Consider the following 23,770-nt stretch of genomic DNA (forward strand, 5'->3'; position numbering starts at 1 on the left):
AATGTATTGGTTAAGATTGGTGTTTAAGTGTGAAAGCTATCAGATGATGGTCAGAGAGGAGATGAGTTGAGGCACAGAAACTGGAGAGTGAGCAGTTTGAGAAGAAAAGATCAAGACAGTGGCCATTTTGGTGAGTGTGGGCAGTGGAGCACAGTTGAAGATTGAAAGAGGATGTTAAAGCAAGAAACTGCAAAGCCTAAGAGTCAGAGAGATCATTAGCATGAATGTTAAAATCCCCAAGAATGAGGGAAGGAGATGAAGGTTCAAGAAAGAAGGAAAGCCAGGCATTAAAGTCAGTGAGAAAGGAAGAAAGGGACTTATCAGGGAGTCGATAAATGACTGCTACTCTGAGAGGCAGAGGAGCAAATAGACAGATGGCGTGGACTTCGAAGGAAGAAAAGCAGTGGGACTGAGGTGGAAGAGGAGGTTGAAATCTACAAGAGGGTGAAAGTAGTAGCCCGACACCACCTCCACGGCCAACCGGGCGAGGAGTATGGGAAAAAAGATAGCCTCCATGGCATAGGGCCGCGACTGAAGCAGAGTCTTCAGGGTAAAACCAAGTTTCAGTTAGGGCAAGCAGATGGCGAGTACGAGAAATAAAGAGGTCATGTATGTAGGAAAGTTTTTACAGAGCGGGTATTCTACAGAGCACAAGAGACAGGCAGAGAAGAAGGGGGGAGGAGAGGAACAGAAATTAGATTGGAGATATCACGGTGTGACCTGCACAAATACGATGAGAGCTGATGTGGAGGACCAGGATTGGGATTAATGTCCCCAACAGAGAGCAGGAGAAGGAGCAAGAGGGTACGGAGAAGAGTAGGAGAAGTATGACGACAGTGACAAAGGTGAGATGTACTCAGATAGAAAGGAGAGGGATGAGTGGACGGAAGGACATGTTGAAGGTTGAAACCTGAGAAGAAGGAAGAGGAAAAAAGAGTTGGTGAGATGATGAATAGAGAGGGTGGACAATGTGTTCCTGCAGTGTACAGTGGTTTCAGATGGAGAAACAGATTAGGAAGGGACAGTACCTAGAAGAGAGAGTGTACTGGAGCCATAAGTAGTAACTGGGAGAGCGGAGGCTGCTTTCTCCCTGTTCTGAGTGCTGGAAATTGCTCTCCCAATGTACAAAGGAGCAGAGGACTTGAAGCAGGTAAAGAGCTCAGAAGGCAGCACACATTCAAACAATAGTTAGTGATGTCACCCACCAGTATCTGCCCCACAGAGGCTGCTTTCTCCCTGTTCTGAGCACTGGAAACTGCTCTCCCAATGTACAAAGGAGCAAATGATCTCCTTGCAGCTGCTAAGCGCTAACCCAGAAGCCTCTCCTCTGCCACAACTTCTGGTTTCTGCCCAGTCAAGATGCGGCAGAGGAGAGGCTTCCGGCTTAGTGGCTGCAAGGAGGTTGTTGAGCGGCAGGCAGTGTGTGGAAATCGCTGGTGCTGCTGGCGACCAGGAGAAGGGAAGGGGACGAAAGATCCTACATGGGGATGAGGGAAGATGAAAGGAAAGATGCTGCATGGGGGAGGGAAGATGGAAAGATGCTGCATGATGGGGGGGAGAAGATGCTGCAGGGGGAAGAAGGGAGAGATGCAACAAAGGGGTGGAGGGTTGAGGAAGGGAGAAGTCTTGGCTGCATATGAGGTGGAGGTAGGGAGACATGATGCATAGAGAGGGGATAGGTGGCGAGAGAGGGAGAAATGTTGGGCATAGGGGTGGAGGCAAGAGAGAAATGTTATCCATAATATGGAGGGGAGGGAGAAATGTTGGACATGATGGTAGAGGGGAGGAAGGGAGAGATGCTCCAAGGGAAGGATAGAGAGATGTTGGACCCAGAACACAAGGGAGAGAGAGATGGTGGACAGTGGGAATGAGAGGGGGAAATGGACATGGGGTGGATGAGAGGGAGGGAGAGGTACACAGTAGGTGGTGAGGGAAGAAAGAGGAAAGATTCTGGGCCATGGGGGAGAGAGAGGGCAGGAAGGAAGGAAGAGAGAAGGGACAGGTAAATGTCATGCTACCAGGGTGGGGTGGGGAGGAGAAGAAGAGGGATCAGATGCTGGTTAGAAGGGTGGAGGGAGGAAGATGATGGGAATGGTGGAACCCTGTGGGAGAGGACAAGAGGAGAGGAGGGGGTGGCAAGGAAATGATTGAGAGAGAGTGATTACAGGTGGTAGAAATATGGTAATGGGGAGTAGATTAAAGATGAAAGAGAAAGTAGGGCTGGGGAGGAGTAAGATGGGGAATAGGAGAGCTAGTGGGTGAAAGAAGAAGATGGAAATTTGATATGTAATTGAAAAGTAAAAAGGAGGAGAAGAGTGAGAGAGGCAGAAAAGAGCTAAAAAGGAATGATCAATATGTCAGAGGCAGGAATAGTGAGGGAACAGACAGGAGAGAGGAGACAAATGGACTGCAGCCGCTTGAAGAAGAATTAGCAGACAACAGAGAGGAAAGCAGAAAAGAGAAACTGGAACCAGCAAGATGGAAAAATAAAATATGCAGACAACAAAGGTAGAAACAAAGCATTTTATTTTGAATATTTTAAAAGGAATATGTTAGCTTTTGGAAATGTGCATAGCAAATGTCTTCGTATTGTGTTCTGTAGAAAAGGAAATGCATCTCTGTTTTATGTCTCCAGTGTTGCAGTAATGTTATGCTTAACTTCTTGGAGTTCCCTTTCAATTTTTGTCTAAATATTTTTATTTCTGATTTGTGATCCCTTGTTCTGTATTTGGTGAGGGTCTGTTGGTGTGATAGTAATGGCAGGTGGGAAATTGGAGGGGAGGCAGAGAAGAGAGGGAATCAGGGAGGGGAGCCCTCCTTTATTTTCTGTCCTGGGCCCAAGCAGGTCTAACACCAGTCCTGACTCTTGCTGTATAGCTGGTGAGGATCCCTAAGCATCCCCAGCTAAGGACCTCCTCCAAAGGTGGCCAGAACTCCCTTCTATCAAGCTCTGCAGTTGGCAACAGCATCCTTGAGCCATCAACAACTAAGCATGTGTGGGCTGCCAGCATCAGTGGCTTAGGGTCATTGCTGCCTGCCAAGCTTGGTAAAAGGGAGTTCTGGCCACCTTCAGAGAAAGTCTTCAGCTGACAGAGCTTGGGGATCCTCATTAGCTAAAGTATTTATATTTTGAGGTGGGAGTAGGGCGGGGCAGAGAAAATTTTGTGACCACCCACTTTGGGCTCAGGCCACCCAAAACTGGCTGTTTGGCTACGCCACTTACCCAAAGTATGAGCATAGTTTGCCAGTGCCTTAAACTGACTGATTATGAAACAGGTATTAGTTGGGAGTATACATAGCAACCAATAAGAAAACTGCATGATTCAGTCAGTAATTAACCACAAAGCAAATCAGAATGACTAAAAATGCAGTCTATCAGGGATAGGGAATTTACATTCCCTATGTGTTTGCATGTGGGGGCTAGTTTTGGTAGTAGGGGTTATTTAAGGGGTGTGGGGGTAAATTACATAACATGGGTGAGATAATTTGAAAGGAGGAATTCCCTAACTGATGTATGTAACTGACCCTCGACAAGCAACATATGACCACCTAAACTTCCGGAAACTACTAAAACCTAACCTGTTCAAAAAGGCATACCCTAACCATCCAACTTAAATGTCTTAACTCTGCGACATAAGGTAACCAAAGCTCGTGCACGACATAACTCTTCCTCCTTACGATTACCCAATGTGTCTGTCACACATGAACTCTAATCTGCCACATCACTCTGTTTGTTCAGACCGATATTGGCGATCGCCTTTACCGTAACATGTAAGCCACATTGAGCCTGCAAATAGGTGGGAAAATGTGGGATACAAATGTAATGTATGTACGTTGCTACTGTTTTTCCCATAGAAATGCATTGGGCTATTTTTTTTTGGGGGGGGGGGGGCTTATTTCTCTCTTCACTAGTTTTTCCTTCATGTCAAGTTGTATCCAATTTTGTTGAAATGTCTGAGAGTTAATTTACCCTCAAATACACATTCTTGATCCTTTTTGTATAATTGTTTTCAAAATTTGTTAAGAATAAAGTGGAGAGAAACCCCAGAGAATGGGTTTTAGATCCACAAACTTATAAGCTGCTAGGGTCTAGACTTCTATTTAATAAATTAAAGAGGGATCCCAAGTACTGTATACTTTCATTTTTTTAAGACTAGGAAGTTATATAAGCACCTTTACAAAACGGTTTGAATGGTTTTGTAAGCAGTTTAAATAAAATCCATTCAGTATTTCAGTACGCACCATTATGTTTTGGATTCCTTTACCTTATATTAGCTGGTTTAGAGATGGGTAGCTGGCTTATCATATTAGAAGTTTATGTTGACACACTGTCAAACATTTTTCAGGCCTGTTACTCTTGCAGTGAGTGTAATATTTTACCCTTCAACCTTAGAATTGAGTGGGGGGGGGGGGCGGTTTCGCCTGTTAATTTTTTCTTAATTCTGTCCATTTTGTTTTGCAGCATACAGCTTGCCTGTGTAATGCAGTCGTTGGTTTGTTAAAAGTTCCTCTTTCATTTCAGCGATATTTTTTCCAGAAATTGCAGTCAACCAGCATTAAGGTATGTTATAGTGAAGCTGCATTTTTGCTATTCAGATACACTCATTGGAATGTAAATTTACAGTTAATAAAGCTAGTCCACTGCCATGGGAGGAGCCTAGCCTCAATTTCCAAGTTGGCACTTCTGCTCCCTGGATCTGCAGGGCTAGGAATAATAGAGGCAACATTAACAGCCTTTAAGTTTCAACATTTTTATTGAAGTATTCAATAACAGCACACCACTTTGTGCTTCCCCCATTTTACAAAATATAAACAACCTTCAAGAGAAAATTCCAATATGTACTTGAGTCCCACAAAATAATAATGAGTAAAAGACCCCTCCCCCTTACCATACCAATCCCACCAACCTCCCATTCACTGCCTTTAAAGGGGAAGAAGTGCAGTCATCACACAAGTAGCAGGTCTTAAGACCTATGTTTGTTGGATTCTGAAGAGATCATAGTTGCATGTCCACCCCAGCCAAGGACTGTTACAATGACCAGGTTAAGTCTTGGGGAGTGGTTACTACTACTACTACTTAACATTTCTAAAGCGCTACTAGGGTTACGCAGTGCTGTACAATTTAACAGAGAAGGACAATCCCTGCTCAAAGGAGCTTACAATCTAAAGGACAAAGTGTGCAGACTAGATTTCCTGAATAGGATATAATGGTTAGGTGCCGAAAGCAACATTGAAGAGGTGGGCTTTGAGTAAGGATTTGAAGATGTGCAGGTTGGGGGCTTGGCGTATGGGCTCAGGAAGTTTATTCCAAGCATAGGGTCAGGCGAGGCAGAAAGGGCAGAACCTGGAATTGGCGGTGGTGGAGAAGGGTACTGAGAGGAGGGATTTGTCCTGAGAGCGGAGGTTTCGGGTAGGGGCGTAAGGGGAGATGAGGGTAGAGAGGTAATGAGGGGCTGCACATTGAGTACATTTATAGGTTAGTAGGAGAAGCTTGAACTGTATGCGGTACCTGATCGGAAGCCAGTGAAGTGACTTGAGGAGAGGGGTGATATGAGTATATCAGTCAAGGCGGAAGATAAGACGCGCAGCAGAGTTCTGAACGGATTGAAGGGGGGATAAATGGTTAAGTGGGAGGCCAGTGAGGAGTAGGTTGCAGTGCAGTAATCAAGGCGAGAGGTAATGAGAGAGTGGATGAGAGTTCGGGTGGTGTGCTCAGAGAGGAAAGGGCGAATTTTGCTGATGTTATAGAGAAAGAAGCGATAGGTCTTGGCTGTCTGCTGGATATGGGCATAGAAGGAGAGGGAGGAGTCGAAGATGACTCCGAGGTTGCGGGCAGATGAGACGGGGAGGATGAGGGTGTTATTGACTGAAATAGAGAGTGGAGGGAGAGGAGAAGTGGGTTTGGGTGGAAAGACAATAAGCTCGGTCTTGGCCATATTCAGTTTCAGATGGCGGTTGGACATCCAGGTGGCAATGGTTCCCAAACCCTAGTCAAGTTTTCAGAATATTCGCAATGAATATTCATGAGAGAGATTTGCATGCACTGCCTCCACTGCATGTAAATCTCTTATGAATATTCATTTTGAATATCCTGAAAACCTGACTAGTTGGGGTGCTTCCAGGACCAGGTTTGGGAACCACTGTCCTAGGGTGTAAAATGCAAGTCAAAAATACACAGGTGGAAGAGATAAAAATCTTGGCACTGTTGAGGGACATGGGATCGGAGGTAGCGTCTTACTGTGGATTTAAAACTGGTTGAAAGATAGAAAACAGAGAGTAGGGTTAAATGGTCAGTATTCTCAATGGAGAAGGGTAGTTAGTGGGGTTCCCCAGGGGTCTGTGCTGGGACCGCTGCTTTTTAACATATTTATAAATGACCTAGAGATATGAGTAACTAGTGAGGTAATTTAAATTTGCTGATGACACAAAGTTATTCAAAGTCGTTAAATCGCGGGAGGATTGTGAAAAATTGCAAGAGGACCTTACGAGACTGGGCATCTAAATGGCAGATGATGTTTAATGTGAGTAAGTGTGTGAGCTACGCCATGCAAGGTTCCACGTTTGGAGTCACAGACCAAGAAAGGAATCTAGGTGTCATCGTCGATGATACGTTGAAAACCTTCTGCTCAGTGTGCTGCTGTGGCTAAGAAAGCAAATAGAACGTTAGGTATTATTAGGAAAGGAATGGAAAACAAAAATGAGGATGTTATAATGCCTTTGTATCGCACCATAGTGTGACCGCACCTCGAATATTGTGTTCAATTCTGATCGCTGTATCTCAGAAAAGATATTGTGGAATTAGAAAAGGTGCAGGGAAGGGCGTTGAAAATGATAAAGGGAATGGGACGACTTCCCTATGAGGAAAGGCTAAAGCAGCAAGGGCTCTTCAGCTTGGAGAAAAGGCGGCTGAGGGGAGAGGTTGAAAGCAGCTCAACTAACATTTCCAGTGGTTGTTCTTTTTCACCTTGCGCACATGCTTCCTGCTGTCTTTCTCCTCCTTCCAATCCCCCTGCCTTTCTTTCTTTCTCCAATCCTCCAGCATGTGCTCCTACCTGTTATCCAGGAGGTCACTGTAACAAAATCTCGCCTCCCCCCCCCCCCCCCAAAAAAAAAAAAAAACCAACAACCTTAAGCATGAGTACAAAGTAAGTTAAGATAGTTGTCTTTGCCACTAAATAAAACATAGGTTCATGTGGCAGAGCTGGTGGTGGGAGGTGGGGCTAGTGCTGGACAGACTTCTACGGTCTGTGCCCTGAAAATGTCAGATACAAATCAAGGTCAGGTATACATATAAAGTAGCACATATGAGTTTATCTTGTTGGGCAGACTGGATGGACCGTGCCGGTCTTTTTCTGCCGTCATCTACTATGTATGTTACTATATGATAGAGGTCTATAAAATAATGAGTGGAGTGAAACGGGTAGCTGTCAAGCATCTGTTTACACTGTCCAAAAATACTAGGACTAGGGGGCATGCGATGAAGCTACGATGTAGTAAATTTAAAACAAATCGGAGAAAGTCTTTCTTCACTCAATATGTAATTAAACTCTGGAATTCATTGCCAGAGAATGTGGTAAAGGCGGTTAGCTTAGCGGAGTTTTAAAAAGGTTTGGACGCCTTCCTAAAGAAAAAGTCCATAGACCATTATTAAATGGACTTCGAGAAAATCCACTATTTCTGGGATAAGCAGTATAGAATGTTTTGTACTTTTTTGAGATCTTACCAGGTATTTGTGACCTGGATTGGCCACTGTTGGAAACAGGATGCTGGGCTTGATGGACCTTTTGGTCTTTCCCAGTATGGCAATAGTTATGTACTTATGACAGCTTGGTGTTCAGGGGTCATTGTAATAATGTGGTTCAGTAAAAACACTGCATCATGAACAAGTGGGTACTATAATAGCAAAGAATCAAGAATCCTAGATTTCAGAAGGATTAACTGCAGGAAAATAAATAGTTTTGTGTTGGAAGCATTATCTAGACTATGGGGAACTAGAGACAGCAACAAAAAGGTATAACAAAACTTTGTGTAAGGCATGTTAACAAAGGGAAATAAAGAAAGAGACCATCATTGTTCACAAAGAAAGAGAACATAAAAAATGGCATTCAGAAAAGACATAAGGAGTAGGGCCAGTAAAATTACCAACAGAGACGAGTAGGCAAGGGTTTCTCTGAGAAGAAGCAGGGTATCTGTTTCTACGCTGATGGGGTGATGTCATCCAATGGAGCCCTGCATGGAAACCTTTGAAAATGGTGCACCGTGCTTGTGCAAACCTTTCTGCCTACTATTGTTGTGCGAGACCAAGCCAGTCTCTTTTTTGTGGAGTGGTGAGGTCGCATTTATGTCTTTTTCCTTAGTCACCGGCATCTTTGCCTAATATTTCAAAGTTGTTTTTTTTTCTTCCTTCAAGTAAGCACAGAGCCAATGCCTGGTTCCCTGTAGTGTCTTAGTCAGGTTTTTGGCACTTTTCATTTTTTTTAGGTTTAAAAAATGTTTTGTTTTTTTTTTAATTTTATTTTATTTTTAATTTTTCCACAACTCATTAAGGGCTCATTTTGCAAAGCTGTGGTACTGATTCCTGCGGGGCAAATGCTACAAAGCCCATAGGAATTGAATGTGCTATGTTGCATTTACTGCACCGGGAATCAGTACCACGGCTTTATGAAAGGAGCCCTAAGCCCCTTAGGCCTTGAGCATCCGGTCAGATTACTTTTTCTACAATAGTCATTTAACTTTGCCTTGGCTATTTTTTCCTGACATCCATTAAGACTCCCAGTAGTTTTAAAAAGTGCACCCGGTGCAGCAGGACCATGTCCCTGACGGACACCCGTAAGTGGTGCCTGCAGTGTCTGGGGCCTGACATAATCCACCTTCAGTTCACAGATGTCAAGTAGTAGTATTAGGGTTTGCCAATTTTTAGAGCAGAGAAGACCAGTTCATTGGACTCGTTGGTCCCATGGCTCCTGGAGCTGCATCAGACACTGGGGACGCATCAACATCAAGGAGACATCACCGCGGAGACCCAGGCCAAGGTATCGGCCTGCTTATCCAACATTGCTGCCTGGATGTCCAACCGCCACCTGAAGCTGACCCTGTCCAAAACCGAGCTCCTCGTCTTTCCACCTAAACCCACCTCTCCTCTTCCTCCACTCTCCATCTCAGTTGACAACACCCTCATCCTCCCCGTCCCATCTGCCCGCAACCTCGGAGTCATCTTCGACTCCTCCCTCTCCTTCTCTGCGCATATCCAACAGACTGCCAAGACCTGTCGCTTCTTCCTCTTCAACATCAGCAAAATTCGCCCTTTCTTATCTGAGCAAACCACACAAACTCTCGTCCATGCTCTCATTACCTCTCGCCTTGACTACTGCAACCTACTCCTCACCGGCCTCCCACGTAGCCATCTATCCCCCCTTCAATCCGTTCAGAACGCTGCCGCACATCTTATATTCCGCCAGAACCGATATACTCACATCACTCCTCTCCTCAAGGTACTTCACTGGCTTCCGATCAGATACCGCATACAATTCAAGCTTCTCCTCCTTACCTACAAATGCACCCGGTCTGCGGCTCCTCACTACCTCTCTACCCTCATCTCCCCCTATGTCCCCGCCCGTAACCTCCGCTCACAGGACAAATCCCTCCTGTCAGTTCCCTTCTCCACCACTGCCAACTCCAGGCTCCGCTCATTCTGCCTTGCCTCACCCTTTGCCTGGAACAATCTTCCTCAACCCCTACGCCAAGCTCCCTCCCTACCCATTTTCAAATCTCTGCTTAAAACTCACCTCTTCAATGCCGCGTTCGGCACCTAACCTCTCATGAAATATAGTATTACCTACCAGACGGACTCTACACTTGTCTTTAGGTTGTACACCTGTCTTTTTAGATTGTAAGCTCCTTGAGCAGGGACTGTCCTTCCATGTTAAATTGTACAGCGCTGCGTAACCCTAGTAGCGCTTTAGAAATGTTAAGTAGTAGTTAGTAGTAGAGGTCTCCACCTGGCATTGACATCGAGCATTGGTAGTGCCCATTGGGATTGGGCATCCTCCAATCCCACCCCGAGGACAAGGATGAATTCAACGTCATCCTGTCAATGTGTGGAAGCGAAGAAGCTTTGATGTTGGCCCCCTTCGAAGCACAGTGTCAAGAGCACCAGGACATCAATGTCTTTGCCCTCTATCAAACCGGGACCAGGCCATTGATTCTGTCCTAATGTGTTCGAGGGACCTAACTGAACTGGCTAAGCCCCAGCCTCTTATGCACTTGCAGAACTTAATAATGTAGCAGAGTTCACAGCTACTCCGTCCCTGGAGAAAGTTCTTGAACTTCACCAGCTAGTAGCCAAGCAGCAGGAATGTATAAAACACATGGCCCGTGCAATCTATGATGCTTTTGGTACATCATTCAGGGCCTCCGCTATTGGTATTGGGATGCACTAACTCATCTGGCCGTGTGCCTTAGACCTGGAACTTGTGGTTCAGGAGAAGCTGGTGGACGTTCCATGCCAGGGGAGAATCTTTTTTGTGACAAGATGGAGGAGGTTGTTGACGTAATTAAGAAGTGTTCTAAGACCATCAGGTCTCTATCCCAACCCACTTCTGGCTCAGCCTCCTCCTCTAAGAGGTTTTCTGGTGGAAAGTGCATCGGAGGTTTCCGTCCCCCTCTCGTCCACCCCAAAATAATTGGAGCTTTCATTCCCTCCAGTGGCAGTAGAGGGCTCAGAAGCCCCAGCCTGCTCATCAGTCAAAGGACAACCTTTTGACTGGCCCCAGGAGATCATAGCTGTGGTAAACATATCTGTTTCAGACGACCTGCTGGACAAAGGGAGGCTGAATTTTTTCCAAGAAAGTTGGCTGCTTGTAACCTCAGACCAGTGGGTCCTTGAAGTAGTCTGAACAGCCTACACCCCCCAATTGGAAACAATCCCACCAAATTGCCCTTTGAGACCATCAAAGTTAAGCTCTCAGCACCAGGAATTGCATACAAAGGAACTCTCCTCCCTTTACAGGCCAAAGTGGTTGAACCCATCCCACCAGGGGGAAAAGGGAAGGGATTTTATTCCAAGTACTTCTGGTCACAGAGAAGACAGGGGATTCTGTTCTGTCCTAGACGTAAGGGCCCTGGCAATGCAAATGTTCAGGATGGTTTCTCTAGTCACCAAACTGCCCATGATTCAGGAACAAGATTTTATACTCTCCTGGACCTAAGGGATGCCTACACACAGATACATCTGTCACAGCAAGTATCTGAAACTGAGTAAGAAAATTCCACTCCCAGTATCATGTCTTGCCATTTGGCCTTGTATCAACTTCTAGGGTCTTCACAAAGTGTTTGGCAGTAGTCACAGCAACACTATGCACACTGGGAGGTCACATGTTTCCCTACCTAGATTATTGACTGGTTGAAATGACATCAAAGGAAGGATCACAAGAATCCATGTGCAGAACTAGTCAGGTGCTGGAATTACTAGGGTCCATCATCAACTACCCCATCCCTTCTAGAACCAGCCCAACAATTGGAATTCATAGGAGCCTTAGTATTATAATTATGCTTTGCTTGTTGCAGGCCTTCTTTCCCCTTTTTATTTTTGATAGTCTGCTAGCTAGGGATACCCATCAGTGTGGAGATACCATCCTGCTCATCCTTCAAGAAATTGAAATTACTGACCTGTAGCAGATGTTCTTTGAAAACAGCAAGATGAATATCCACACTGCTCTACACACCTCCTTTGGCGTTGTATTCTGTCAGCTATAGTATTAATCTTTCTTGGTCCTGTGCAACGATGGCAGGTGAGAATATTCAATACAACCCTAGTTTATAAGTATAAATGGGAGGCCTGCCCATTGCCATGCACATGTAAAATTCCAGGAGTACTACAAGTAGCGCATAAATGTGTGTGCTCTGTTACAGAACTACCTTTATATGTATTCTGATAACTCTTTTCCTGTTATTAATTTACCAGCTTCATTAAATTTCCCTTTGTATAGTTTGCGCTGAACCCTGAGAAATGTGTCCTTGAAATAGCCTTTTATTTTCTTCGATAGTTTTTGTTATGTTGTAACAGTGTTGCATAGTTTTTGTTGTACCCATTAGAGCAGTTCGAAACGATCCCTGTTTAAATGTAATTTTGTTTTCTCTGGTTCCCTCAACCACTAGAAATCCCTAGAGCATTTGTAATTCCCAACCATATTGAGACACTGAATGTGAGCTGAGAATTTACTCAGGTCTCCTGCTGGAAAGTTTGCACCACTAAGCTCTGAGTCATTTGTCACCCATCTTTGCCCTCCCTTCTTCCTGAAGTACTGCTTTTCATTTAAATGCTATCAAATATTTACTCTAAATGAAAATAACTTTACAGGTAAGGTTTACTTTCTCTTGGGGCATTTTATGGAAGTAGTTTTATAAAGCATTGCACATGGGAAATGGATACCGTAAAATTGCATGGGGATTTTATATAGTAAACAGAGGCATTCTTGAGGGGCAGAGTTGTGATGTTTAGGTACATGTACAATTGCACCTGCTTTAGAGCAGGTCTAAACTTGTATGGAAACATTTCTGTGTTGCTAGAATAGTTTCTATGAGCCTATTTTTAAAAAGCACATAGGATTGGAAAAGGGACCATTTTCTTATCATGTATAGGAGGAGGAGGGGTTGGGGAGGATTTGGGATTAATCTGGAATGTTATCACTTACTGTTTAGAATTTGTGGAGAGCTGTAAGAGTCCAAGCTCTCTACAGTTCCTTTTTCCGTTCTTTGTTCTGTCATAAGTTCTATTGGTTTGTTTGCTATGGTTGTATTATGAAGATGTAATTAATAAAAAGCTTGATGAAAAGCACATAGGCACCTGTGTTGCCTTTTACACAGTAAGTGTGCTTGGAAATGTAAAATAACCCCCCTGCATGTGTCACTTTTTTATGTTTTAGCTTGCTCTTTCCCCATCACCACGTAATCCAGCAGAGCCAATAGCAATGCAGAGTAACCAGCAAATGGCTTTAAAAGTAGAGGGTGTAATCCAACATGGCTCCAAACCGGGTCTTTTCCGCAAAATTCAAGCAGTGTGTTTAAATGTCTCATCAACTTTGCAAAGCAAACCCGGGCAGGACTACAAGGTAAGTCTGCAGCCAAGTTAAGTAGGTGAAATGCACTTTTACAAATATTGGGCCTGATAGTCAAAAGATTTATGCTGCTGACTTTGAGAGTTATGGTCATAAATTGACCTCTTTGAAAATTTAATTGGGCTGAATGCCCTTATTTACCACCACCCCAATAATTATTCTTCCTCATGAAATGAATTAAATGCCTTTGTTAAGGAACTTAACATTTCTTTCTCCCAGTTGATTCTTTTAGGGGACTTTAATCTCCCTTTCTTCAAATCTAGCCACCAATTCTCTCCCTCACCCCTAGTATCGATCTTACTCAACACATTGACTTTCAAACACATGCTTTGGGCAATGTCCTTGACCTTGTTTTTTTCCTGATCCTACCTCCGTCTTAACAATTGTCTAATTTTAGAAGTTGCCCTGTGCCCTTGTCTATTCACATTTCAGCTTGCTATTTCTGTCCTCCGACCTGCTGCTCACTCTCCCCACCCCGTCCAAATCTTGAATGACTTGGCCGTCTGAAAGATTGTCAGCCTTGGACTCATTACATTCTCCGAGGACAAGCAGGCTGCTTGTTCTCACTGATGGGTGACGTCCACGGCAGCCCCTCCAATCGGAATCCTCACTAGCAAAGTCCTTTGCTAGTCCTCGCGCGCACCGCGCATGCGCGGCCATCTTCCCACCCGAAACCGGCTCGAGCCGGCCAGTCTTCTTTCGTCCGCACTCGGTACGGCTGTGTTTTTGCCGTGTCGAGCCCCGGAGAGTCGACCTCGCGCGTCCGTTGTTCAAATCGACGTGTTTTTTCTTCGGAAAAGGTTTAAATTCGTTCGGAAAGTGCTCCGCAAACCCCCTTGGGTTTCGTTTGCCCCTTCCCGTACTTCCAGTCTTTGCCCCGGTAAGTTTTCTTTCGTCGTCGGGGTAGGCCTCTTTTCGTCCTCGGTCGAGATTTTTTCTCCCTCAAAGTTTTGGTGCTCAAATTCGTCATTTCGGATTTTGATTTCGCCGGCGTGATTTTTCCGCCCATGACATCGAAGCCTTCCAGCGGCTTCAAGAAGTGCACCCAGTGTGCCCGGGTAATCTTGCTCACTGATAGACACTCTTCGTGTCTTCAGTGTCTGGGGGCCGAGCACCGTCCTCAGAATTGTAGCCTGTGTTCCCTGTTACAAAGGCGGACTCAGGTAGCGAGATTGGCCCAGTGGAACGTTTTGTTCTCGGGCTCTTCGTCGGCATCGGCACCGGGGTCATCGAGTGCATCGACGTCGTCAGCGTCCAGACCTTCATCCTCGGCCGCCAGTGCATCGAGTGCATCGAGGCATCGGCCCTCTGCATCGGCGCCGAGACATCGGATAGCTGCATCGGCGTCGGTGGTACCGGGACCTCGTCTGCTGATGTCGTCGGACGGTGGTGCATCGTCAGGAGTGCAGGTGAGGGCTGTCCTTTCCCCTGCTGGTGGCGGTGAGCCTTCGGGTGGGTCTCCCCCTACCCTGAGGGCTCCTGCGGTACAGCCCCCCCGGGATCGACCTGCTTCGACCTCGGCCCCGAGGAAGCGACGGATGGATTCTACGTCCTCCTCGTCGGTGCCGGGGAGCTCCGGTGACATGCTTCGGAAGAAGTCGAAGAAGCATCGACACCGGTCTCCTCCCCGCGTCGGCACCGAGAGCTCTGGGTCGCCGAGGGAGTCGGCACCCAGCAGGCATCGGCACCGAGAGGACCGCTCACCCTCTGTTCAGGAGGTGTCGATGCGCTCCACTCTGGACAGCCCGGAACAGCCTCCACGCCCGGAACAGGTTCTGACGTCGACGCCTGCATCGGCCTCCATGCCTTTCTCTGCAGCCGCTCTGAACGAGAGCCTCCGGGCCGTTCTCCCAGAGATTCTGGGAGAGCTGTTGCGCCCTACCCCTCCGGTACCGGCGGTGCTTGCACCACCGGTACCGTCGAGCGTGGCGCCGGCTGGCCTATCGCCCGGGGTGAGGTCCCCGACGTCGGTACCGCGTGCGGTGCCGACTGCGGCCACCTCCCAGGAGGGCTCCCCGACTACGTCGGCGGAGGGAGCTTCGCCGATGCGGGCGAGGGAGTCTACCTCTCGACGCCCCCATCGTGGACGTGGCTCCACTGAGTCGAGCCGGGCGAGGTTGCAGACACAGGTCCGTGAACTTGTCTGACACCGAGGGTGAGGCCTCGTGGGAAGAGGAAGAAGACCCCAGATATTTCTCTGACGAGGAGTCTGAGGGTCTTCCTTCCGATCCCACTCCCTCTCCTGAGAGACAGCTTTCTCCTCCCGAGAGTCTGTCTTTTGCTTCCTTTGTCCGGGAGATGTCTACGGCCATCCCCTTCCCGGTGGTTGTGGAGGACGAGCCCAGGGCTGAAATGTTTGAGCTCCTGGACTATCCTTCTCCACCTAAGGAAGCGTCCACTGTTCCCTTGCACCATGTCCTGAAAAAGACATTGCTTGCGAACTGGACCAAGCCACTAAGTAATCCCCACATCCCCAAGAAGATCGAGTCCCAGTACCGGATCCATGGGGACCCAGAGCTGATGCGCACTCAGTTGCCTCACGACTCTGGAGTTGTGGATCTGGCCCTAAAGAAGGCTAAGAGTTCTAGGGAGCATGCTTCGGCGCCCCCGGGCAAAGACTCTAGAACCTTAGACTCCTTTGGGAGGAAGGCCTACCATTCCTCTATGCTCGTGGCCAAAATCCAGTCTTACCAGCTCTACACGAGCATACACATGCAGAATAGTGTGCGGCAGTTGGCGGGCTTGGTTGATGCTCTCCCCCCTGAGCAAGCCAAGCCTTTTCAGGAGGTGGTCAGGCAGCTGAAGGCGTGCAGAAAATTCCTGGCCAGAGGGGTGTATGACACCTTTGATGTTGCGTCCAGGGCCGCTGCTCAAGGTGTGGTGATGCGCAGGCTCTCAATGCTGCGTGCCTCCGACCTGGAGAATAGACTCCAGCAGCGGATTGCGGACTCGCCTTGCCGGGCGGTCAATATTTTTGGAGAGAAGGTCGAGCAGGTGGTAGAGCATCTCCACCAGCGGGATACCGCATTCGACAAGTTCTCCCGCCGGCAGCCTTCAGCATCTACCTCTACAGGTAGAAGATTTTTTGGGGGAAGGAGGACTGTTCCCTACTCTTCTGGCAAGCGTAGGTACAATCCTCCTTCTCGACAGCCTGCGGCCCAGGCTAAGCCCCAGCGCGCTCGCTCTCGTCAGCAGCGTGCGCCTCAGCAAGGCCCCGCGGCTCCCCAGCAAAAGCAAGGGGCGAGCTTTTGACTGGCTCCAGCAGAGCATAGCCGACATCCAAGTGTCAGTGCCGGGCGACCTGCCAGTCGGAGGGAGGTTGAAAGCTTTTCACCAAAGGTGGCCTCTCATAACCTCCGATCAGTGGGTTCTGCAAATAGTCCGGCAAGGATACACCCTCAATTTGGCCTCAAAACCTCCAAATTGTCCACCGGGAGCTCAGTCTTACAGCTTCCAGCACAAGCAGGTACTTGCAGAGGAACTCTCCGCCCTTCTCAGCGCCAATGCGGTCGAGCCCGTGCCATCCGGGCAAGAAGGGCTGGGATTCTATTCCAGGTACTTCCTTGTGGAAAAGAAAACAGGGGGGATGCGTCCCATCCTAGACCTAAGGGCCCTGAACAAATATCTGGTCAAAGAAAAGTTCAGGATGCTTTCCCTGGGCACCCTACTTCCCATGATTCAGGAAAACGATTGGCTATGCTCTCTGGACTTGAAGGATGCCTACACACACATCCCGATACTGCCAGCTCACAGACAGTATCTGCGATTTCAGCTGGGCACACGTCACTTCCAGTACTGTGTGCTACCCTTTGGGCTCGCCTCTGTGCCCAGGGTGTTCACAAAGTGCCTGGCTGTAGTAGCAGCGGCACTTCGCAGGCTGGGGGTGCACGTGTTCCCATATCTCGACGATTGGCTGGTGAAGAACACGTCCGAGGCAGGAGCCCTGCAGTCCATGCAGATGACTATTCGCCTCCTGGAGCTACTGGGGTTTGTGAGAAATTACCCAAAGTCCCATCTTCTCCCAGCACAGAGACTCGAATTCATAGGAGCTCTGCTGGATTCTCGGACGGCTCGCGCCTATCTCCCAGAGACGAGAGCCAACAACTTGTTGTCCCTCGTCTCGCGGGTGCGAACGTCCAAGCAGATCACAGCTCGGCAGATGTTGAGATTGCTGGGCCACATGGCCTCCACAGTTCTTGTGACTCCCATGGCCCGCCTTCACATGAGATCTGCTCAATGGACCCTAGCTTCTCAGTGGTTTCAGGCTGCTGGGGATCTAGAAGACGTGATCCACCTGTCCTCGAGTTTTCTCGAATCCCTGTATTGGTGGACGATTTGGTCCAATTTGACTCTGGGACGTCCTTTCCAAATTCCTCAGCCACAAAAAGTGCTGACCACGGATGCGTCTCTCCTGGGATGGGGAGCTCATGTCGATGGGCTTCACACCCAAGGAAGCTGGTCCCTCCAGGAACGCGGTCTACAGATCAATCTCCTGGAGTTGCGAGCGATCTGGAACGCTCTGAAGGCTTTCAGAGATCGGCTGTCCCACCAAATTATCCAAATTCAGACAGACAACCAGGTTGCCATGTACTATGTCAACAAGCAGGGGGGCACCGGATCTCGCCCCCTGTGTCAGGAAGCCGTCAGCATGTGGCTCTGGGCTCGCCGTCACGGCATGGGGCTCCAAGCCACATATCTGGCAGGCGTAAACAACAGTCTGGCCGACAGACTGAGCAGGATTATGCAACCTCACGAGTGGTCGCTAAACTCCCGAGTGGTGCGCCAGATCTTCCAAGCGTGGGGCACCCCCTTGGTGGATCTCTTCGCATCTCGAGCGAACCACAAAGTCCCTCAGTTCTGTTTCAGGCTTCAGGCCCCCGGCAGACTGGCATCGGATGCCTTCCTCCTGGATTGGGGGGAGGGCCTGCTGTATGCTTATCCTCCCATTCCTCTGGTGGGGAAGACTTTGTTGACACTCAAGCAAGACCGAGGCACCATGATTCTGATTGCTCCTTTTTGGCCGCGTCAGATCTGGTTCCCTCTTCTTCTGGAGTTATCCTCCGAAGAACCGTGGAGATTGGAGTGTTTTCCGACCCTCATCACGCAGGACGAAGGGGCTCTTCTGCATCCCAGCCTCCGGTCCCTGGCGCTCACGGCCTGGATGTTGAGAGCGTAGACTTTGCCTCTTTGGGTATGTCAGAGGGTGTCTCCCGTATCTTGCTTGCTTCCAGGAAAGATTCCACTAAGAGGAGTTACTTCTTTCTATGGAGGAGGTTTGCTGTCTGGTGTGACAGCAAGGCCCTAGCTCCTCGCTCTTGTCCTACACAGACCCTGCTTGAATACCTTCTGCACTTGTCTGAGTCTGGTCTCAAGACCAACTCTGTAAGAGTTCACCTTAGTGCAATCAGTGCATACCATTACCATGTGGAAGGTAAGCCGATCTCAGGACAGCCTTTAGTTGTTCGCTTCATGAGAGGTTTGCTTTTGTCAAAGCCCCCTGTCAAGCCTCCTACAGTGTCATGGGATCTCAATGTCGTTCTCACCCAGCTGATGAAACCTCCTTTTGAGCCACTGGATTCCTGCCATCTGAAGTACTTGACCTGGAAGGTCATTTTCTTGGTGGCAGTTACTTCAGCTCGTAGAGTCAGTGAGCTTCAGGCCCTGGTAGCCCAGGCCCCTTACACCAAATTTCATCATAACAGAGTAGTCCTCCGCACTCACCCTAAGTTCTTGCCAAAGGTCGTGTCGGAGTTCCATCTGAACCAGTCAATTGTCTTGCCAACATTCTTTCCCCGTCCTCATTCCTGCCCTGCTGAACGTCAGCTGCACACATTGGACTGCAAGAGAGCATTGGCCTTCTATCTGGAGCGGACACAGCCCCACAGACAGTCCGCCCAATTGTTTGTTTCTTTTGATCCCAATAGGAGGGGAGTGGCTGTAGGGAAACGCACCATATCCAATTGGCTAGCAGATTGCATTTCCTTCACTTACGCCCAGGCGGGGCTGGCTCTTGAGGGTCATGTCACGGCTCATAATGTTAGAGCCATGGCTGCGTCGGTAGCCCACTTGAAGTCAGCCTCCATTGAAGAAATTTGCAAAGCTGCGACGTGGTCATCTGTCCACACATTCACATCTCATTACTGCCTGCAGCAGGATACCCGACGCGACAGTCGGTTCGGGCAGTCAGTTCTTCAGAACCTGTTTGGGCTTTAGGATCCAACTCCACCCCCCGAGGGCCCTGTTTGTTCTGTTCCAGGCTGCACTCTCAGTTAGTTGGTAAATTTTTAGGTCAATCTCAGTTATGTCCTCGCCGTTGCGAGGCCCAATTGACCATGGTTGTTGTTTTGAGTGAGCCTGGGGGCTAGGGATACCCCATCAGTGAGAACAAGCAGCCTGCTTGTCCTCGGAGAAAGCGAATGCTACATACCTGTAGAAGGTATTCTCCGAGGACAGCAGGCTGATTGTTCTCACAAACCCGCCCGCCTCCCCTTTGGAGTTGAGTCTTCCCTTGTTTCTCTTTTGCTACATACGAGACTGGCCGGCTCGAGCCGGTTTCGGGCGGGAAGACGGCCGCGCATGCGCGCGAGGACTAGCAAAGGACTTTGCTAGTGAGGATTCCGATTGGAGGGGCTGCCGTGGACGTCACCCATCAGTGAGAACAATCGGCCTGCTGTCCTCGGAGAATACCTTCTACAGGTATGTAGCATTCGCTTTCACCGCCATACTTGTTTTCTTTATCTGAACAGATTCCTTCATTTCAATCCGCGTTAACTGATATCTCGGATACTGCTGCTCCTCTCAAATCCCAGATCTCTTGTTCTGCAAGGCCTTCTACGCCTTGGTACCACTCGAGTCTCCATCTCCTGAAGGCCCAACTGTGCAGTGAAGAGCGGAAATGGCATAAGTCTAGAGCCTGTATTGCTCGGGAATGTTTTAAGTTAAGATGAAATGAGTATTGCACAGCTATAACTATTGCTAAAAGGGGTTATTTTTCTAAAGCCATTAGGTTTGCTAGTAATAAGCTGCAAAAACTTTTCTAGATAACACATTCCATTTCTCCTCCCACTCAATCCCCTCCCCCCTCTCAATTTTTTGACTCTCTGTAACCATTGTCCTGGCCTGGCAAAAGAAAATTAGTAACCTTAGGGACACTAACGCAGTCAGTTCCTTCCCCATCATTCAATAGATATTGTCAACGTGTCCACATCTGTCTGGAACAATTTCAACATTTCATCAATCCAGGATCTACTTGACACATCTGCCTTCTATCCATGTTACTTCTAGTGTGACTGACTCTTGGCCAGCCACACGTGTCAAGCAGTTCATTTTCGTTCTAATGCCCTTTCTTCACTCTCTCATTTCACAGCGTCTTGACACAGGTGTTGTACCTGGAAATCTGTAATTGTTGCGCCTTTCCTTAAGAAGTCTGATCGTGATCCCTCACAAGGACTAAACTATCTTCTTATTTTCAACCTCCCTCTTTTCCCTAAAATCTTAAGAGAAAACAGTTCTAAAACAACTTACTTCCTTCACTGATAAAACGCTTGCACTACACCTTAGGCAAGCCAGTTTTCACACATCCCGCAGTACAGAAACTCTCCTTACTGATTTCCATAATGAGATAGTCTCATTAGATCAGAAATTCTCTGTGGTTCTTGTATCTTTAGACCTTTCATCTGCATTCAATATGGTTGACCTTGATCATCTACTCCAATATTTATCCTCATAGGCATCTCCAGTACAGTATTATCATGATTTGCATCAACGCTCTTTTCAACTCCTATCTAGTCATCTTTCCTCTACCCTTTACCCTTATACTCTAGGGGTTCCCCAGGGATTGATGCTTGCTCCAATCCTATTTAATCTTTTCATGTCACCCCTTATTGTGCTTATTCAATCATCTGGTTCCAGTCCCTGTTGCTATGCCGATGACATTCATATCTTGCATTCCTATACCGAAGATTCCACAGACTCTTCTCTAAATCGATATCTTGCACAATTGGCCACATGGCTCAGTGAATACAAACTGTCACTGAATGTCTCCAAAACTGAGGTGCTTCACTTTCCTAACCCTTACTATACTGTTCCCGCTCCTCCTGTTCTTTGCCAGACTTAAAAGAGTTTGGGATCAAATATTACTCTCAGGACACAGACCTTGTTAGTGAATGTTAAAGTTCCACATTGACAAAAGCATTCAGACATTCTTTTTTTGCATTACAGAGCATTCGGTCCGACAAGGCTTTTCTTTTGTCACTAGTCATATCTCATTTACTGTAATTTTCTTCTTGCTGATCCATCTCTCCTCACTAAAACACTTATCCAGTCTACTGCAGTCAAGTTATTTCACAATGCTCAAAGGTTTGATCACATTTCTCCACTTTTATTTCAGGAACACTGGCTGACCTCTAAAATCCACTGCCTACGTTCCTGTGCCTGATCTGCTGAACGCCTTTGGCTGAAATCCCATGCGCATGCTAACTTCATACATTTCAAATTCTTGCTAACTTCTTTCCAGTCTGCTCTTTCACTTACCAGTTGATAAACTCTCTTTGCTCAAACCCTCAACGTCTCTTTGCCACATTGAACTCTCTCCTCAAAGTGCCTTTTTCCAGCTCCCCCTTCACTTTCTCCCCAGACTGACTGAGTACTTTCATGGTAAGGTTCACAAGATTAACTTTGAATTCTCAACCTAGTCACCTCTACCTCTTCTTCCCTCAGTCCATTCTCTCAATCCTCCTTCAACCCCTTCTTCCTTTTCTGAAATCACTGAAGAGGAAACTGCACATTTTCTTTCCTCCTCGAAACTAACTACCTGTTCCTCTGATCCTATTTCCACCCATCTACTTAGCACTATCTCTCCTACTGTCATCCCTTCTATCTGTCATATCCTCAATCTTTCACTTTCCACTGTGACTGTTCCTGGTGCCTTCAAACATGCCATAGTTACACCACTCCTCAAAAAACCTTTATTGGGACCCTACCTGTTTGTCCAACTATTGCCCCGTCTCCCTCCTCCCTTTTCTATCCAAGATACTTGATTGTGCTGTTCACTGCCATTGTCTTGACTTTATTTCAAATCAAGCTATTCTTGATCCTCTTCAATTTGGCTTTCACCCTCTTCATTCAACTGAAACAGCGCTTGCTAAAGTCTCCAATGACCTGTTCCTGGCCAGATCCAAAGGTCTCTATCCTCGTCTTCTCGATCTATCTTCTTCTTTTGAAACTGTTGATCACCGCCTACTCCTTGATACGTTGTCCTCACTTGGATTTCAGGGCTCTGTTCTTTCCTGGTTTTCTTCTTATCTCTCTCATTGCACTTTTAGTGTATACTCTGCTAGATCCTCCTTCACTTCTGTCCCACTACCAGTTAGCATACTTCATGGCTGTGCCTTGGTCTTCTCTTCTCCATCTATACTTTTTCCCTTGGTGCTCTGATCTCATCCCATGGTTTTCAGTATCACCTTTATGCTGATGACTCCCAGATCTACCTCTCCACACCAGAAGTTTCATCAGGAACTCAGGCCCAAATATCAGCCTGCCTGTCTGACATTGCTGCCTGGATGTCTCACCGCTATCTGAAAGTAAACATGACCAAGACTGAGCTTATCTTTTCCACTAAACCAACCTCTCCTCTTCCCCCATTCTCTATTTATGTGGATAACACTCTTCATCCTCCCTGTCTCATCAGCTCGTAACCTTGGGTTTATCTTTGACTCCTCACTCTTTTTCTCTGTACATATTCAACAGATTGCTAAAACCTGTCATTTCTTTCTCTATAATATCACCAAAATTTGTCCTTTCCTTTCTGAGCACACTTCCAAAACCCTTATCCACACTCTTATCACCTCTATCTTAGACTATTGCAACTTGCTTCTTACAGGTCTCCCACTAAGCCATCTTTCTCCCATTCAATCTGTTCAAAATTCTGCTGCACGATTTATATTCTACCAATGTTGTTACGCTCATATTAGCCCTCTCCTCAAGTCACTTAATTGGCTTCCTATCCATTTCCGCATATAGTTCAAACTCTTCTTATTGACTTACAAATGCATTCACTCGGCAGCTACTCAGTACCTCTCCACTTTTATCTCTTCCCATACTCCTCCCTAGGAATTCCATTCATTGGGTTAGTTCTCTCTCATCTGTACCCTTCTCCTCCACTGCTTAACTCCAGACTCCATTCCTTTTATCTTGCTGCACCATATGCCTGGAATAGACTTCCTGTGCCAGTACGTCAAGCTCCATCTCTGGCCGTCTTCAAATCTAGACTAAAAGCCCACCTTTTTGATGCTGTTTTTAACACCTAACCCCTATTCACTTGTTCAATACCCATGTTTTATCATTTCCTCCTTAGTAATTCCCTTATCCCTTTTTTGTCCTGTTTATCTGTCCTAATTAGATTGTAAGCTCTGTCGAGCAGGGGCTGTCTTTTCATGTTTACAGCGCTGCATATGTCTAGTAGCGCTATAGAAATTAGTAGTAGTAGTTATTTAGTTATAGGATCACATATAAACTTCTTTTGGTACACAGAGGCATCCTACCATCTGCTCCTGATTACACCTCAAGGCTACTCATTCCACACCACTCCCCTCGGTTGCTGCGGTCCTCTCAGCAGCACCTTCTGCATCTCCCTTCCCCCTCTGTTATACAACTAG

The 23,770-nt window shown here is 47.2% G+C and overlaps 1 protein-coding gene across 2 annotated transcripts in view; it reads left to right on the forward strand.

The window, feature by feature from the left end:
- INTS7 (integrator complex subunit 7) overlaps nucleotides 1-23,770 on the forward strand; it is a 137,886-nt gene that overhangs the window by 111,837 nt on the left and 2,279 nt on the right. Inside the window, exons 18-19 of one of the 2 annotated variants that reach the window (XM_030196068.1) lie at nucleotides 4,463-4,561; nucleotides 12,924-13,109. In XM_030196068.1, the coding sequence (XP_030051928.1) occupies nucleotides 4,463-4,561; nucleotides 12,924-13,109 (285 nt within the window). The remainder of the gene's footprint in view (nucleotides 1-4,462; nucleotides 4,562-12,923; nucleotides 13,110-23,770) is intronic. The other variant, XM_030196069.1, reaches the window with a different exon arrangement.

The sequence above is a fragment of the Microcaecilia unicolor genome, chromosome 3, assembly GCF_901765095.1.
Source record: "Microcaecilia unicolor chromosome 3, aMicUni1.1, whole genome shotgun sequence".
Classification (NCBI taxonomy): domain Eukaryota; kingdom Metazoa; phylum Chordata; class Amphibia; order Gymnophiona; family Siphonopidae; genus Microcaecilia; species Microcaecilia unicolor.